The sequence below is a fragment of the Alosa alosa genome, chromosome 16 (assembly GCF_017589495.1).
Source record: "Alosa alosa isolate M-15738 ecotype Scorff River chromosome 16, AALO_Geno_1.1, whole genome shotgun sequence".
Classification (NCBI taxonomy): domain Eukaryota; kingdom Metazoa; phylum Chordata; class Actinopteri; order Clupeiformes; family Clupeidae; genus Alosa; species Alosa alosa.
In genome coordinates, this window is record NC_063204.1 from 30,342,647 (window position 1) to 30,361,698 (window position 19,052).

Here is a 19,052-nt window from a genome sequence, read left to right on the forward strand (position 1 = left end):
CTCCACCCCCCTCCCCAAAAATACCCTTTGACCCCACCCCCCCTTTCTTCACACTCAATGTGTACATATCTTTAGCAATGGTTTTGGGTTTTTTCCATTTTGATCAAGGATCATGACTAGTATTGTGATACAAATTTGTTCTTTTAACTTGTCCAAAATAAAATTAAGATACCTCAAGTCTTCTGGAGATTTGTGTTGTCCCTGAAGGCTCATGTTTCAGATTGCAGCTACAGTGTTGCTGTTTCAGCAGCTACAGCTTTTGCCGTTTCAGCTCAGCTGAGGTTTTGAGATGAAAAGTGATCACAGGCACAGAGTAGTGTTTTCTGTTAGAGATATAGAGATAGATGGCTGTGGGGATAAATTCCTGTTGATATTGGATAGGTCCTGTCACACAACTTCAGGATGTTTCCACTTGCACAACAAACTCTTTCCCTGGGGCTGGCCAGAAGAAATACATATTCTGTTATTCAATTATGTGTATTGTTTATAAACGCCTTGATTTGCATTCATTTTAAAATGACTGAAAAGGGCTCCACTCTTACATAAACAAGGCTGTTAAATTAAGTCAGTCTGAAATGTAAATCTTGGTTTAGCCTCTAGGGGGCACCAACGGAATTGCAGAACAATTCAGCCCCACCCATGGAGGATGACCAAGATCAATAATGTGCTCATTATCTACCTTGATAGGATGCAGTTTAAAAATCATTTGATGAAAGTATTTGTCATTTATAGCCTGCTTGTGTGTTTGTTATGCAATGGCAGTTTATTTACATTGAAAAGTGATCATTAGTCGATATTGATCTTTGGTGTTTGAATGGATATTATTTATATAGGCAAGAACACTATGGAGCTATGCTACTATTCATAACAGTATTCTCTGCACTACACCCAACAGAAATTGGATAGTCTTCCAGTTTGATTTGCCTCAGTCATGATGCTGAAGACATCCACCATGTGATGGGAAGGACCAGGCCTCTCCGTGCGCCGCCGCCCCAGAGAAAGGCTCCTTTGTAAGGCAGCCAGGCTAGCTGGGCTCTGCCAAGAGGGGGCACACAGTGCCATATTATCAGGCAGCTGGGGCCTGCGCTCGACCTAGAAATCGCCTCCGTCACCTGCGTGCTTCTGTGCTCGTGGAGCGCCATCGCAGGGTGGGTGGCTGTTGAGCCTCAAGCCAAATGGGGATGGACTTCAATGGGACACCTGTGGGTTGAATGTGATGCCAAAAATGGAGCAGGAAATGGCTTAATTGTTTGTGTTGTGTGTACTGCTGAGTGCTGTGTTGGAGGATAATGTCCTAATGAATTTGACTATGCCTGTTTATTTACAATAGAACTTGAGTCTATGTGCTCTGTGTGTTTTCACTAACCATGGATGGGTCAAATGCAGAGGAAAATGTCTGGTGTGTGTGTGTGTGTGTGTGTGTGTGTGTATCACACTAGGCATTGAGGTGTGTTGCATCATTTTTTTCTCAGACCTTTTGTCCCAGGATGTGCTCTCAACGCTGATAGGTGGAACTTTTGAAATTCTATGCACATGCTGTGTTTGGGAGGAAATCCAGAACTAACTGGGATATGCTGTTCTATTGCGGAACCGGGGAAGGCCTCAGGTCAAGCCTAATACTTACATAACATTTAATGGGGCTCAGGAGTAAGCCAACAATAATGTTTGCAGAGAAAATGACCAACCAATTAAAAGTAAATGCCTTAATTGAGTATATCCCAGTGTGAGGTTTAGTTGCCAAAGGCATATTGCCACTCATCTGGTAGTTGTAATGATGGGATACACCTGAGTAAGGACTTTATAGTGACAGGGTTCTCACCCCAAACTGGGGTGTAGTGGCTCATTGTTCGCAAGAGCATTATGAAAAGGGATCCACTCCCTATTCTGCCCCCCCCCCACACCCCACACACACACACACTCTTCAGCAGTTGCATCCTTGCCCAATCCAATGCCAACATTTAACTTGAACCAAATGTGAACTGTTTTTCTCCAATAAGCATGTCTTAAGAAATGAAAAACGGAGAGTGAATCAACATGGAGGACTGTGAGACCAGGATCAACAGGGATTCCACTCTTGCATCTTAGCAGTACAGATTTATAGCGTAAGGTGTACTAAAATAAATAACACAGCATGTTTGGGTTTGGGTTTTACGAATTCCTGTTTCTCTTCCAAGTCACAAAGTCAAAGCTGATGAAATACATTCTCTTTATAGTTTACATAAAAAACATGATGTGCATTTAATAAAAAAAACATCTGGAATTGGAATAACTAAGTCCAGACATGTAATAGGTAGACTGAAAGGCAGCAAAAGGAATCTTAACTGCAAATACTATCAACCTCTATATATTTATCTCAAAATGGTTTATTTGGTATAATATGAACCAACCTACCAAAGCTGGAAGAGCGGCAGACTAGCATCTACATTCGTGGAAGTTTAAAGACAGAAAAATCCATATATATATATTTGCTAGACAGCTATAAAATGTAGTGTGTTATTTATACAAGGTAAAACAATAGAAACAAAAACATTAAAATAAGGGCTAATATTTTCCATCACAATATTGTAGCATACTGTATTTTTTACAAGACAAATCCCTCTGTTGACATGATCTATATCCCTGTTGTCCCGATAGAGCGCCCCTTTAAGGCACCAACAATAATGACACCCTCCTGGGGCCAACCCAAAGTAGCTTCCATCGATCAGAAGAGGCAGTTCATGCATTTCACAGCTTTGCTGCCATAGTCCAAGCACTCAGGGCCAATGCACTCGCAGCAGGCGTTGTGGAACCAGCGGTACTTGGATCCTCCCATGGACTCACAGTACTGCTTGCACTGGTGGATGGACACACAGTCGTCGAAGTACACCACGGTGCACATGCTGTTGGCTGAGGGGTGATGGAGAGGACCGTGCCATCATTAGTGACACTCACACTGAGATCCTAAGTAGTATGTTTCCCTTAAGTGCTAATAAGCACTAAGCTACAGTTTCCCTAGCTCTGCTTGCGTGTTAAGCATGTATGTTCCGCTGCAACACATAATAATGTATGTGTGTACCACCTGAACATGATTATACCCTACCACACAGGTGTGAATAACCCCCTAAAGCATTCATTACAACTCAAGAAAATGTCAAAGTACAATGTGGGGTTTGGGCAAACAACTATCCGCTTAAAGCAAATACCGTCATCAACAGCTCTGATTCCCATCTCCAGCATTTGCCTACACGCTCCGGATCCTGCTGGTGCGGAACTAGCTGTTGTCAGGCACATTCCCAAAGGCCACTTCCTCGCCAGACTTTACATACAATATAAAGTATGTAGGAGACCAACTGGTGCTAAGACATCTCACAGAGGTTCCTATCCTCCATGGGGAGCATGGACCACGTCCCTCACTGCTGGATGGCTGATTAATGAGAGCCCCCACCCCCCACTCCACCCCAGCTCATTTCCACATGCACACACACTCCTCATCCTCGGTGGGAGAAACGGATCTGGGTCACAGGTTGAGCCAGCGCAGTATGGCGGGCGGAAGCACACATCTGGCTCCAAATCAATTAGGATCAGCTCAAGTGAGTGTAGGGCTCTGGCGTGCAGCAGAGCGCGCACACATGAAAGACCTGGGCTGGGCTGGGCTGTCATAATACCCAAACCAGACCGGCTGTACAGCCTCTGCTAACAGGAAAGCTAATGGAAGCCATTCATCTGTCAAAAGGGCCAAGTTATGGTAAGCCCCCTACATTCCTAATTTGCTTGTGGCTTTCTTGTGTTATAGATATGATCGAGAAAAATTTCCAGCTGTTACTGGTATTTCCATGTGAACTGCAACAATAGTTATTTAATACAGACAAATGTTTATTAAGAAAGTGATATCACACAGTTCCTTTACAGAGTGGGCGAATAATGCAACTCACTGGAGGTCTTACCTTGGCTGGTATCGTACGTGGCATGGATGCTGTTTCCAGGCAGCGAGATGTTTTGGTGCTGGTCCTCCATCGTCTCCAGGAAGGAGACCAGGTTCTCGTGGTAGGAGAGCTCCTCGGCCACAGGGAAGGACACCACCATCATGTTGATGGGTGCCTCGCCTTCGGTCAGGGCGCGGAAGAGCGACGGGATTGGTCGGTAGAGCTCCTCCACGGTGCTCTTGGACGTGGCCGGTGTGTCGCTGTAGTTCTTGGGGTTGCACATTCCTACAAGGTCAACATGTGCACTGAAGTCAGACTCTGGCAAAACATCCATTTAGTAAGGCATTTCATTTGACCATTATTTGAAAAAGTCAACACTGATAGAATACTCAATGAACTATTGCTTTCACAACGGAACTGTGGGTCTGTTTTCATTGTCTACTATTATTCATTTTCTGTATCATTATCCTGTAAAATGTAAATGAATACACAAACATAAACATCAATTAATTGTTCATATTTTGGATATAATCCACTCTTCAATCAAGTTGTCCAGTAATAATATAATATTGCAATAGCATTACTAATATGTTTAAGGCCAGAAATAAAACAATGTCTCAAAAACAGCACAGTGATATGTGTGGTTAAGGACAAAATTATTAAGAGAATTATTAAGAGGTTTGCCCTGTGAGGAAACAGAACCTCCACACAGACTGCTCCCGGATGGCCAACTCATTTAGAGCAGTCAAGTTCTGACTTAGCCTGGATAAAATCACCTCCACGCACACACTCACCCACACAGTCGCAGCACTCCTCCCACAGTGTGCCGAGACAGAGCATACACTCCTTGCAGCACGAGCAGTTGCCTTCGGACGGCCGACACTGACACAACTCCTGTACGTCCAAACAACACCATAGAGTACAATAAACAAACACATTCCCCGAGGCTGCTGGAAGAGCTGGCTGCACCCTACCACATTCTTTTTTTCACACACCGACGAGCTCCAGCTGAATTTTAACTCAGTGTCCTATGTAAGTTATGTAATGGGATTGTTTTTTAATCAAATACATTTACATTTATTAACATGTATTCATTACGCTGATGCTTTTATCCAAAGAGTTATATTGACCTGATATTAAAGCTACAAAAGGAGACCGTGTACAAGTCATAACTTACTTACATTTAATCAGCTGCTTTGTTCAATACAATTTTACAACAATTGCAGTGCCTCAAGGAGGTCTAATCAAGCTTCACTGCTTGCTTGGAGTGATCAGCTGGTTTGCTAGTCATAAAACTAATTCTGATTCCTTGAACAGTAGTGAAAATGCCACATCGCCCACACCAGATAGGCTGTGTAAAAAACCAAAAATAAAACACAATGCTGGGCACAAATCCTGGAAACTCACTGTATTCAGACATGAGTGGCACTGCAGTTAGTCTGGAGGGTGTTTGCTCACGGCAGGGGGAAAGCCTTTTCTCTTTTCACCCCGGCCATGTGTCACCCACATGCTTATTACAACATGACACAGCCCATCTACCACATATCAAAACAGACTGTACGCATTTAGAAGCCATTAGAGGGAATCAGAGCGCTGTGGCTTGAGCCCGGGCGCTCAGGGCGACGTCAAGCTGCTTCCACTGCTTGGGAGTAGCACATGGAGAGGAGGAGGGGCAGGGACAGAAGGAGGGAGGTAGGGGGGGGTGTAGAGGTCAAATTCCAGATGTGCACAGGGATGGAGAAAACGAACCTCCATCGAAAAAGCTAAGTAGAGAGGTTACTTTGTCTGTTTATCTTTTCCCCCAGACATATCAGACCTTAATGGACTCTGAGGTCCTGGTGCATGGGATTTTTGGAGGGGAGGGGGTTGTTAGGATTGGCTAAGTTGTCAACAGTGCCCTGTCAGCTACTAGGAGAAAGTTAAAGTTTATCCCCCATACTATAATGCAGTACGACATGTCTCAAAACAGTGCTCAACTGAACACCCACACCCTAACCTACTGTCCTAGTAATCTAGCTCAAAAGGCTACAATATTGTAGCCTAAATAAAGAAAATATAATTATTCTAAAATACATAATTGAAATGATGCCCATGCCAAGGCCTAAAGTAGGCCTAAATAGATCCCGCTCTTACCTGAATCAGACACTTGCTGACATCGCTCGCACACAGCGCTTTATTACAGGCGGTGACAAGTGAGAGTCCCGAGAGAAGAAAGAGCAGCCCAGCGAGGAGAGATATTTGGGTTTGGGCAGACTTCATTCCGGCACGAACGAATCAAACCCAACCTAAGGTAACCAGACAAAATCGGTTAGCTAAAAGTTAACAAAGGTAGTAACTAAAAAAAAATCAAGAGCATGTCAAGAGAGACAGAACTCTGGTGCTGTTGTGTGGGGGAGTGTAGCTTTACAAGATCACTATCAAGGTACAATCAACAGACGGCCAGACACGCAAAAGTTACAGGGTACAGCTAATTTAATTCTTTGTCTCTCGTTATTGTTATGCAAACGTCAATCACTTCAAAGGTACCAACAATTTCCACAGCGACACGCTATATCGGCGTCAGGCAGGAATCGCCCTCCAAAAAGGGAACTCATTTTAAAATCAAAACTACCGTTAGGCTAGTCATACTTCACGTCGTAGGCTACAACAAAAATGTAACAACCTGCCATATCGCCCCATTTCTTAATATTCAAAACAAGTGAAACTTTGACTACCATTTTCTTTAAGCCGCGTTGAAAAGACAGCCTAATTTTAATAATGCGTTCCTCATGTTCGTGCATCAGTTTGTCATTTGACTCCCCAATGGATCACTGAAAGTTTCTCCCTTAAGATATATTGTTATAAAGTATCATTCTCAAAGCCGACAATGTATCCAAATGACAAACAATGTATCCAAAAAAACTAAGTAAATTGGGTCACTTATTTTCTGCTCATGTTTCGAAAGACGTAACGAGGGGCGAATACCAGCACCTTTTTGTAAGGCATAACAGGACAGGAAGAAACAGGCATCAGGCTTTCTGGCTCCATTTCAAAGCATGCGCGAAAGAAAATTGTAGACATCAATGCTTAAGACGGGGAACTTACCTTTTAAAATAAAACGTTTACTCCTCGCTTCCCAAGGTGATTGTCGACTATACTTTTATTTTTCATCAACTTTTCAGAATTAAGGCATGTTCTGTCTCGATGGCGTGACTCTTCCCTCTACACAAAGCGAGAGAAGCAGTCTGCGCCTTAAAGACACAGGACCATAAAAGTACAGGTGAGAACACGAGCAGCCCACATCGTGCCTAAGCATCGTGCCTGCTTCTCAATGCGAGCGGTGTAGGAAAGAGTCACAAACTGGATAGCTGTTTTGCTGTGGAATGTTGTCCCTTTTGATTCAGTTTCACAACCCCCCTTACAGATGCTCTAGCCAACATTTAGTTTTAACTTAGCTACAAAAAGCTGCAGCTTCAATGACAAGAAATTAAATTCAACCAGTCTTATGTGTCATATTAATCGCAAGTTGGCTATTGTGATTACATAAATTATTTTAGCATTACACATGCAACAGATTTGTGGCCTTATCCGTTTTATTTGCAATTGGATAGGCCTGCCATATTTTACTGGTGGTAGTGAGATGGTTTTCCATGCGATAACCAGCGCGTGTTCTTAAATGTGTTCTGTGGTGTACATAGACTGTTCAATATATACAGTCTATGGTGTGGTATATTAGGGACATCCTGAACTGCAATATGACAGACTGAAACGTCTAGCCTATAATAAAAAAAAACGCAAGAAGCACGGGATGCGTGAAGACAGCAAAATGCACAGCTCGTCGGCTCCCGTAGTCATCACCTTCGTCGACGTTGGCGACAGTCAGGAGTCTAAACAGCAGTTTGCTAATGCTAACAGTGCCCAGAAAACAGAGTTGTTTTAAACGGTTTCATTGCCTTTATATACATGGTGAAAGGGCTAATACTATAACGTTACAATGGCTGCGAAGATAAACGAAGCCCATGAGCACATTGCCAAAGCAGAGAAATAGTAAGTGATTCATTTTGCATTGTGAGCCAACCTGAGCTGTGCTAGCCATCAATAGCTAGCTTGTTGTGACTGTATAATGTTAACGTTAGCTGTGTGTAAATGGCAACCAGCTACCTTTAAACTAGTGTTTCCGCTGTAAATAAATGTGTTATGCATTTACCACTGAGAAATGGAGTACGATTTAAGTGCAGTGGTAGCCTGTTTACTTAGGCGATGCTCGTAGTGTAACGTTAACAGCAAGGTATAAGTGAAGTCAAGCTTAAAAACAGCATAGCCTAATTGACAGATTGCGACGTCGATTTGTCCTGTTTATTGGTAGTTTGCGTATACATAAAAACATATTTTAACAAGGCCTATAGGAACCTGACACTCCTGCTTTGGTTGATCATACCTTTCATGACGGTGCATTCATAATAGGCTGCCTGCCTAACCACATTCAAGAGACAAGATTATGATACTAATATATCATACCTCTCGTCTTAAATTGACTGTTAGCTGTTGTCCTCTTTCTGCCCCATTCATCACAAAAACTACTTAATCTACTACAGTCTGAAGACAAGTTTCATGAAGTGGAAGCCAGACTACGATAGTGCTGCGTCAGAGTACGGCAAAGCAGGTTTGTGCTACTTCTCCATGACAAAGATGCGGAAATTTAAGTCTAGTTTAATTGTTTAATAGCATCCTTCTGTAGAAACATGCTTTAAGTACTCATGAACAGCCGGTGTTTTGCTTATGCGTCTGTGTATTTGTTTTTGCAGCTGTTGCTTTCAAAAATGCAAAGCAACTGGAGGAAGCCAAAGAGGCATATCTGCAGGAGGCAGAGGCCCACGCCAACAACAGAACGTATCCTTACAGCCTCACCCTCTGTGAAGTTCTTATGTGAAGGTTAAAATAACAGCTCATTTTTGTTATAATAATACAGTGATCAAATATTTAGAGCTGAGGAAAAAAAGTTGCAACATTGATATATACATTTCTCCTTGATTCAGTATACAGTCTGTTTCATGCTGCAAAGTAAGTAACTTGTATGAATTTAAAATATCTTAATGTTATGTATTTTATTATGACTAATTATTGCAACCAGTACATTTGATTTCTGTTTTTTATAGAGCACTTGAACAAGCAGGGATGATGCTGAAGGTATGTTCCAGAAACAGAGCAAAATTGTGATTTCATTTAGCCTTCTTAATACAACATAAAGAAACTGTTACATCTGAAGCAGTTGCAAACCGGAGTAAGAGGATTGTTTTTACAGTTGGCTGACCACTGTTCTGTTTTGTTCTTTAGGACATGCAGAGGATACCGGAAGCTATTCAGTATATTGAAAGAGCGAGTATGATGTATGTGGAGAATGGCACTCCAGACACTGCAGCTATAGCACTGGACAGGGCTGGAAAGTGAGTGGACATGCAAGTGCTTAGATCAGCGACTTCAACCTTTTTGGGGATAAGGGGCACCACACATCAAGCCAAAATGGCAAGGCACACTGACTTATGGTTACTGATGATGAATTATGTCACACACATTATCATAGGCTGTAACGGGGGCGCCCAGCGAGGAAGGCGGTGGTAGCGTAGTGGTTAACTAGAATGTAGTGGGTTCAACTCTTGGCTTCCACCGTTGTGCCCTTGAGCAAGGCACTTAACCCCAAGATGCTCTGGGGACAGTGTAATCCCTTGTAATAGAATTGACATATGCAGGTCACCTTGGATGAAAAATGTCTGCTTAATGTAATGTAAATGAAATATGCTCATATGATGTTGACTGAGCTGTGTAAGAGAGATATTGGACTACTTTATAACAACCACTTGAGCCTGTGTAAAAATGCATTGGGTTCCTCAAAATGCCACTGGCTTAGATAAAGAAAGAAGTCCTACACATCCCAAACATGAGGATGAGTGCTGTTCTGCATCTTCTAACACTGTAGCATGTAATGGACTGCACATCATATAACTCCCATTCAATATTTATTTGTGTAATGTTTCAATCTTGAAGCGTCACATTGTCAATTAAGTCATTGAATGGGAACTATATTGTTCTACCTTAACGATTGTGATGTTGGATTGAATCATTCTTTTTTCACATAATTCCAAATCTACGTTTCAATTGTTTTTTTTTTTTTTAGATTAATAGAACCAGTGGATCTTGCTAAAGCAGTGGACCTCTACCAGAAAGCTGGATCAGTATATGAGGTAATCAATGTTAACTTGTAACTTGTCTATCTATCTATAAGTTACAGGAACGTCTGTCTGTCTGTGTGTGTGTGTGTGTGTGTGTCTGTTATTCGCATATCTCTTGAACCGTTAGTCCGATGGATTTCCAACTTGACAGAAGACTTGCTATGTGCATGAGTACAGTGCCAAATGTGATGTTGTTTGGATAAGTAATGCAAAATATATTGTTAAATATATCAGTAAGAGAAGCACACATTGGCTTTCTCCACTCTACTGTAGCCACTCCCCCTCTCACACAGCACAGCGCAGGGCCAGAGACAGAGAGGGTAAGCTGAGTTTTGGTAGTACTGAATCACGTGGGATATTTAGATGATTAGCATGTCTGACCTCAACAATAAAGACTGTATGCAGTTTGCTTGTTTAAAATGGTTTCTGTGGATTTTGCAACAACACGGGCATGCAGTGGCTATTCAAAATGACATAAACATGAGATGCAAAAAACTGACACTTCAAATAGCCCAAGTGATGAAATGAATTCCGACTGCAAGGTCCCAAATTGAAACGAGTGATAGGCTAATGGAATTTAAGGACATTTCAGAATGGCACACAGCTAGACAACCAGTGGCAGACAGAGCGGCATGTCACTTATGCTACCTAGACTGTTTTTGAGTCACATCGTTGCAAATCTCATACAATGATGCATCTTTCTACAAAATGGTTTGTCTTCTATATCTTTAAGTTATTCAGTCGGCTAAACATATAGCCTTATATCAAAGTTTTAGGCTTATTTGATTTGATCATCTACAGACAATGATTGGCAGACAGAGTGTGATGTCACATATAGGCTACCAAAGGTTGTTGAGTCACATCGTTGCAAATTTCATATGATGAACAATAAACATAGCCTTAACTCAAAATAGCTGTTAGACATGTCATTTTTATCTGTAAAAATGTCACATGCAGCCATGCCTAAATTCATTAAATAAAGGTTTCTAACATAATATTCAGTATTCATTATTGAATGCTTAGCTGGAATGATGTTTTTCCCCATCATCCTATTTTAAAGCACAAAATGTATTAATTAAATATGATGTATTGCATATGTATGTATTGCGTTGTTGTTGTTGAATGTGTTTGAAAAAGGTCAAAGCTGTTGACTGGACTTTTAACCTTGTGGTTGGTTTTGTAGAATGAGGACCGGCTTCGCCAGGCATCTGAAATGCTAGGAAAGTGTTCCAGACTTCTTGTTAGGCAACGCAAGTAAGTAAAGGTCCTGAAAACCTTGCACCCTGTAATTACACAGGGTTTATTTTTCTTTGTTTATTTTTGAACAGTGTGCAGTATAAGCTTACTCATGCTTGGTCTCACCTCTTCTGCCAGATTTGACGAGGCTGCTGTGTCCCTTCAGAAGGAGAAGAACATGTACAAAGAAATAGAGAATTATCCAACATGTTTTAAGGTATGGTACAAGCAGTTTTCTTGCATGTATCATAGGGAGGCAGTAATGATCTGGAATATGACAGTTCACACCTATGACATGAAGGGATGTTGACTGAATGTTCACTGTCACTTCCATTTATTCTGTTCCTGATGCCTCATGGATCATTTACATTTTGTGTATTTGTGGTCTATCAAATCACGGTGGTATCTTGTAATTTACTTTCTTCCCTATTGAAATTATTTTTGCCTCAGAAAACCATCGCCCAAGTGCTCGTCCAACTTCACCGAGCGGATTTCGTGGCCGCTGATAAATGCGTTAGAGAAAGTTACAGGTACACCTGTCTTCACATCTTGCTTTTTGTCTGACCTGCCGGCGGTCAGCTCTAATAGCATCTCTTTTTTTCCTGGTTAGAAGAAGATAAATGTTCATGTGGAACTGGGCTTGGCTGTTGGCCGCTGTGTGAAAGCCCCTCCCTATAGCACTAGGAATCTAACATCTCTCCAGTGTATATTTGAAATCAGATGTGTAGAACCATGTGATTCACATGACGTCCATCATTCCCTCAGTATCCCAGGGTTCAGTGGGAGTGAGGATTGTATCGCTATGGAGGAGCTACTACAAGGCTATGACGAGCAGGATGAAGACCAGGTGTACAGAGTGTGCAACTCGCCATTACTCAAGTACATGGATAACGATGTGAGTAATGTCCTCCTCTTCTCCTTATGGACCTGATTCTCCGCACTAGTCTCAAAAGCATGTAGTGATAAAAAGCTTTTCTCATATGTCTGATTTCTTCCCCCTTTTTACCTGAAAAATGTCAGTGTGTAGGGAGTTACAGGTACTACAGGTAAGGCTATGCACTGGTAAATTCCTCTAGGTACCGGTCCATTTAGAATACTGTATTTAGTGATCATTGTTTTGACAGTGCTTTAGTTGTAGAGCTCTACAGCTAGCCCTATACATACATACATACATACATACATACATACATACATACATACATACATACATACATACATATATATATATATTGTGGCATGCTGTTAAGGAAATTAAATATTTCTCAATATATATTCAGATTTTCATTCAAAATTCTCAAGTCTAAGTGTCTGGGTGTGTGTGTGTATGTGTATATATATATATATATATATATATATATATATATATATATATATATATATATATATATATATATATATATATATATATATATATATATATATATATATATATATATATACTATAAATCCCTATAGTCGTAACTGCCTGATAGAATATGCTCACACAAAGATGACATATCTGGTTGGTGAAATAGTTAACCCTTAATCTCATTTGAAGTCCAATTTCTATTACCTATTGTATAACCTACATGATTGGTGCCCTTTTACAAGAAAAGTTGACAATTTTCAGTTTGGACTGTGACGGCCCTGTTGTGTCCTCTTGTGTTGTACAGTACGCTAAGCTGGCCCTCAGCCTGAGAGTGCCGGGCGGCGGCAACAAGAAGAAGCCGCTGGCCGCAGCCAGTGATGCAGGAGCAAGTGCGGCCCAGCCGGACGAAGAGGAGGACGAGTATGCTGGGGGCCTGTGTTAGACACACACACACACACACACACACACACACACACACACACACACACACACACACACACACACACACACACACACACACACACCGATGACTGCACCAGCTGCACTGAGTTGGTGTTCCCAGCAGAGGGAGCTCCTCTGTTGCAGTTGTGATGATGAGTCTCCTCCAGTAGAGGGCAGTCTTCCACAGCGGTTTATCCGTTGGAGGCTTGAACTGCCCTGCTGCGGTGCCATTCTGTAAGCATGAGTGTATATGTGTAAAACTATGAAAAATATGTGTAATATATATTCTCTCGATATATAAAGACTAAAAGCATCGATTTACTACCCTCATGCTTGAAAAACATCTTTGTATAAGTTCTTATTTTAACACTTTTTCTGATTGATGAAGTGAACCCGCAATCATTTTGATGATTTTTGTTTATGATGTGTGTGATTATTGAGGGACAGGTATTTCTTTGCATGATTTCTGACTTCCAGCCTTGTGCTTTCTGGCACACGAGTGTGTGCCAGAAGCTGAACACTCTAAACTTGAAGATTTGAGACATTCAGGTGAGCCTTCCTTTGTGTGTGGACACTCTAGGGGACCTATGTAGTCTGGAGATGTTGATTACTATTAGAACATGGTCATGAGTTTGACTGAATTCCTTCTTTAGTGAAAAGAGCAAAGTTAATATTAATCAGATGTTTGCATAGTTGGCTTTTTGTTGATTCCAATATTTTTGCACAGATGTGGTGCATGTGTGGAATTGTCATAGTCATGTAAGCATAGTTGGACAGATGAACAGTGTTCCAAAAAGTCATGCAACCAATCTATTTCCTGTCTTGGCAAACTTCCTTAGAGATGTGTAGCACTAAGTCCATATGCTGATGATCCCAAACTTATTTACCTACCGGACGGTTTTTCCTGAGCACTTCCTAATTACCCAGCATGCCTTTGTAATTTCAGAAGCAAAAACAGGAGAATGTATACATCAGCCTATACTCTGTCCATGGTATATTGGGATAGCACTTAATGTCCCTATGCCAAAAACCTCACAACATCCCTTAATCATCCAACTGCTCACCCAAGACATGTTTTTTAATGATATTGTGAAAGACTGATGAGCAGCACACTATAGACTGTATGCCTTACGATTTACAGTGTCTTACAATTTGTAGACACCCCTAGAAATGTTTGATTCCTGTCTTTGGAGTCAGCTGTTATGCTGGAAAGAAATGCTCTACAAGTGGTTTTATATTTTCCAAAACCAAGAATGGCCTCCAATTGAGTGGCGACCTACAAATCTGCAAACCTGCATGAATGCCTGTACTGAATGCTTGTATCTCTAAACTGTGTCAGTATGCTGTGGTTGTCCTTATGATATTGCCTTATTGTGTTTTAACTGTAAAGTGATTGATAAGAATGCTAAGTTGTATACATCTCTCAATTGCAAGGGAACTTCTGTGTGTTGCATGTCAAAGGTTTTGATGTCAACCTTTTATTATGGACATTCTTTGCAAACTTAAACAATATATTATTTTAATGGGAATCATAATGGAAAAATTACAAATAAATTCAAATGTTTGCAGTGTTTAGTGTGAAGTTGTATGTGTCAAATTAAAGATAAAATCTGTGACTGGTGAAATATTGATAAAGTGGCTCTTTGGAATTACTTGGTTCTACGCATTAATTACATTCATAACATTTAATCTGATCTTCATTTAAGTCACACGTATATAAAACAATGTGATTAAGCTAACCATGTAAAGAAAAGTAATTTAAATAAAATGTAATTCTTGAATTTCCCTTTGGGGATCAATAAAGTATCTATCTATCTATCTAAACCTGGATCTACAAATCGCTTGAATCGCGATTAATTTAATCCTTGTTGGTGCAACCCACCCATCTTGTTTTATATTGAACTCACCCATAAATCATTATCAGTGCTGATGGGAAAAGTATGTTAATCTTAGCGCTCCTCCTAACTGTGAAACGAAACTACAATGTTCAGGAGGAATTTGAGCCCTTTCTTCCTTCAGTTCATCCACATTCATAATATATCTGGTCTAAATGCCTCTCTTGAAGTCATTCCACAGCATCTCTACTGCTTAAGGTCAGGAGAGGCCACTTCAAAAGATAGTTTTTTTTAAGCCACTGTATAGATTATGTTCATGTTTATGGTTATTATTCTTAGCTGTAGCTGGCAGGGAGCCACCCTGCTGTTATTCTGTTGGACATATTGATTGAATCTTGGGTCCCTGAGACCGCAAAGTTGCCCTAAATCATGACAGCTTCCCCAACTATACTTCAGCAATTAGGATAGTGTTGTCATGATGTCCTTTTATGTCATATAGTATTAGGGCCCCTGCTTTTCTCAATTTACACCACTTCCTTAGATGAGACCATTCGCTCCCATGGATTAGACTATCACTGTTATGCAGATGACACTCAATTTTACCTGTCTTTCCCACCTGATGACTGCCTTTTTCTGCATGCCTTGAGGATATTTCAGCCTGGATGAAAGATGGGCACCTTCAGATTAATCTCTCAAAAACTGAGTTTTTGGTGTTTCCAGCTAAAACTGCTATTCCCCAACAGATTAACATCCAGCTTGACTCAACTTCACTGACCCCAACTATATCAGCACGTAACTTGGGCGTTGTAATTGATGACCGACTTAACTTCTCTGAGCATGTAGCTTCAATTGCAAAATCATGTTGGTTTATCTATGACAATATTAGGAAGATCAGACCTTATCTGACACGATTCTACACAACTTCTTGTTCAGACCATGGTCATCTCCAAGCCTGGTCTTCAATCAGCCAAAGAGGACACATGTAACTCCTCTCCTAGTTACTCTCCATTGGCTCCCTATGGTAGCCAGAATTAAATTGAAATCTCTCACTTTGGCCTATAGGACACTGACTGGATCTGCTCCTTGTTATTTTAATTCAATGATCAAGATGTACATCCCTAACCGCCCTTCTGATGAGCGTCTGTTGTGTCGACCAATCATAAACGCTAGGTCAAATTCAAGACTTTTTTTCCTCTGTGGTTCCATGTTGGTGGAATGAGTTGCCCAGTGTTCTCTGTTCCTGTGATCGTTTTGGGTCTCTTGGTTCTCTGAGGGGTCTAAAGGCTGTTCAACATGCACTTAGTTCATTAAGCTCTTCTTATGCGTTTTGGTTTGTATAATATTGTTTTATTTCCATTAGGCTATTGATTAATTTGACATTGTTTATTATTGTTATTGTTTCATATTATTGATTGAATGGACATTATTGTTTATTATTGCTTTTCCCCCTCATTTTAATAGTTTATTTAATTAGGTTATTGATTGAATTGATATTGTTGTTTATTATTGCTATTCTCCTTATTATAGTCTGACCAACATTATAATTTATTCCCTGTTATATTTCTATGTAAGTATTATATTGTTTTGTATTTCTATGTCGCTTTCAACAAAAGTGTATCCATAACTATATAGTGCTGCATTTTTTATAAAGAAATCAATCTGTAATTTCATCAGTCCGTACATTATTTTACAAGTATTGTAGTGAGTCAAGGTGTTCTCTGGTTTTGGGCACAGCCATGTTTTTGGAGATAGATAGATAGATAGATAGATACTTTATTAATCCCCAGGGGAAATTCAAGGAAATTCAAGAAAAAAAGGAGAACAGTGCTTCTTCAGTGGCTCTAGTTTTTTCTGTATATAATCATATATGATATATTTCCTTCATGTGTTAAGCTGTAGGGGTTTTGTTTACCTTAGTGAAGGTTCTGTGTTGTGCCTTTGAACTGACTGAAACTGACTGACTTTGAAGCCATTAACCTTGGGGTTTCCAACCAACATTGTAATTAACAATGGACCAGATAAATGCAATTAATTAATAGTTTATTATTGTATTTCAGATGAAGATCAGACCATATTTAAACCAAATGAATACAATCATTCAGGCCATTCCAAAGGGTTTACTTACTGTTTTTGCAACTGTCCTTGAGCTCAGAATTGTGTGGAGAAAAACTGTTTTGGATAACCATGTGCAACCAAAAAGAACACAAATGTAGCAATCCAAAATGTGCTTTATTCTCAGGCCATTAAACCACAATTACACCACATTTCCCTCTTTTATACAAAGAGGACAAGTCACTTCACAACAGTTAGGAACACACATTCCTATATCACAAGCCACATCCTACTGAGATGAGATTCATTTCCTGAGAACAATGACAGCTCCCATCTTTATTCCTATCTGACATCAAAACCAAATAAAGCAAACACGACTTGGTCTCTCTGGTGCATCTCACTGAGTCTCTAGCTTCCCTTTGTTTCTGTTATTTCTCCAAAGTACCCAAGCGCACCTCCAAGTTCAGAAAATCAAAACAAAATGACAACAACAACAACAAAATATCTTCAAAAGTGGCAAGTGTCTTTCAGTCACTGCCCCCTTCCTCTGCTTCAAGTTTACAGCCAGCTACCAGGACGGTGTATTTAACTTATAATATTGCACAACTGAAGGTTCATATATTTACCCCATACACAAGAGGCTAAATCCAGGCAGTGGGGACACCATTTCCCTTTTTGTTTAACCCCACTGCCTGGCCGGTGATCACACCACGCTGATAAGACTGACTGGCTACAGTTCTTCAGAGTCAGGTTGTGCACACGAAATCATCATACACATTAACATGACACATACTGTACTTCACGTTTCAGGTCACATTTAATGGAAGGCGGAGAGGGGTCCTCCCTGAGGAGGCGGAGGAGGGGTGACCTCTCCAGCATCAGTGTCCAGTGGAGGGCTTGTCCAGTGCAGGGCTCCACCTGCCACTCGTTGTGCTTCTTCTGCACCCCTCTCTTACTCTTATTTTGTATGTCACATCCTCCTCCTCAAGACCCTCTCTGAACATCAGTCACAGCAGGCCGATTTGTTTTTCTTTGGGGATTTGGGGGGGGCTTGGAAGCCCTCATTTGGTCTTCTCTCTGGTCCATTTGATCATAGTCTCTGGCGAGCGGTAGAGGAAGATGAGCTTGGCGTACAGGTCCTCCTCCAGCTCCAGCTCGCCGGTCTCCCGCACCAGGAAGATGTCCGTGCACAGCTTGAGGATGCGGTCCACGCACGGCAGCTCCTCGAACATGATGGAGTGCGAGATGCCACTGAAGAACTCGCGCACAAACTTCCCGATGACGAGCACCACAGAGGCATAAAGTCCCATGATGCTGCGAGGAGGAAGAGATGGTCATAGGTCAAAGGTCAGCGTTGGATTAGGGGGATTCGACTTCATGTAGCCGCCTGCAGCCGTGTTAAGCTGACTGCATTTCCTAGGGTTATTTTTGAGATTCTGATACGTTTTTAACCATGACGTATGCACAATTCCGCTTTGAAAACATACCAGAATCTCAGAAATAATCACAGTATGCAGTCAGCTTAAGACGACTGCAGGCGGCTACAAGAAATCGAATCCCCCTATTCACACTCAGCACAGGCACAGACACTGAAGCAGTTTCAATGGACCTAGTTACACACTAGTACTGACTAATACTTACAATACAAAAAAGGAGTTCTGTTACTACTGTGCCTCAGGGTAGGGTTAAGAACGTCATATAATACATTTGATAATGGTAATAACAAGGCAAAATACTCATTCCTCTCCATGTCATCTTGGGTGAACTCAGTATACAGTATGGCTTTGTTCTCTGATGTTAACATAGACGGTATGCAACATTGGTCTGTCAAAACATGCTGAGAAGCTATTTAACAAGCCCCTTTACAACCATATAATTAGGCCGGGGAATAAAATACCCCATTTCAGCAGATATCTAGCAGATATCTTTGCGCCACAGTCTGTCTTTGGTCAGACTCGGCCGTTTTGTAATCTTTGTAAACTTAGGAGCACAACTGTAAATGTATGAATACCAATCTGCAAGAAGCTCTTTT

The 19,052-nt window shown here is 41.0% G+C and overlaps 3 protein-coding genes across 3 annotated transcripts in view; 1 reads left to right on the forward strand and 2 right to left on the reverse strand.

Moving 5' to 3' along the window:
- Positions 1-2,347: 2,347 nt before the first annotated feature.
- LOC125309970 (twisted gastrulation protein homolog 1-A-like) lies at positions 2,348-7,177 on the reverse strand. Its single transcript, XM_048267104.1, has 5 exons — positions 6,987-7,177; positions 6,036-6,187; positions 4,697-4,796; positions 3,924-4,187; positions 2,348-2,886 (listed from the first exon to the last, which is right to left on the reverse strand). The coding sequence occupies exons 2-5, from the start codon at positions 6,159-6,161 to the stop codon at positions 2,702-2,704; spliced, it is 675 nt and encodes a 224-aa protein (XP_048123061.1). The 5' UTR covers positions 6,162-6,187; positions 6,987-7,177; the 3' UTR covers positions 2,348-2,701.
- A 515-nt stretch (positions 7,178-7,692) lies between these two features.
- Positions 7,693-14,782, forward strand: LOC125309960 (gamma-soluble NSF attachment protein-like). The gene is made up of 12 exons (XM_048267088.1): positions 7,693-7,928; positions 8,477-8,544; positions 8,687-8,771; positions 8,925-8,942; positions 9,038-9,068; positions 9,216-9,325; positions 10,054-10,120; positions 11,292-11,362; positions 11,483-11,561; positions 11,795-11,874; positions 12,110-12,239; positions 12,997-14,782. The coding sequence occupies exons 1-12, from the start codon at positions 7,876-7,878 to the stop codon at positions 13,132-13,134; spliced, it is 930 nt and encodes a 309-aa protein (XP_048123045.1). The 5' UTR covers positions 7,693-7,875; the 3' UTR covers positions 13,135-14,782.
- A 2,396-nt stretch (positions 14,783-17,178) lies between these two features.
- Positions 17,179-19,052, reverse strand: part of LOC125309272 (piezo-type mechanosensitive ion channel component 2) — a 119,361-nt gene continuing 117,487 nt past the window's right edge. The window contains exon 54 of the mRNA XM_048266069.1: positions 17,179-18,334. Coding sequence (XP_048122026.1) covers positions 18,082-18,334 — 253 coding nt within the window. The 3' untranslated portion in view covers positions 17,179-18,081. The remainder of the gene's footprint in view (positions 18,335-19,052) is intronic.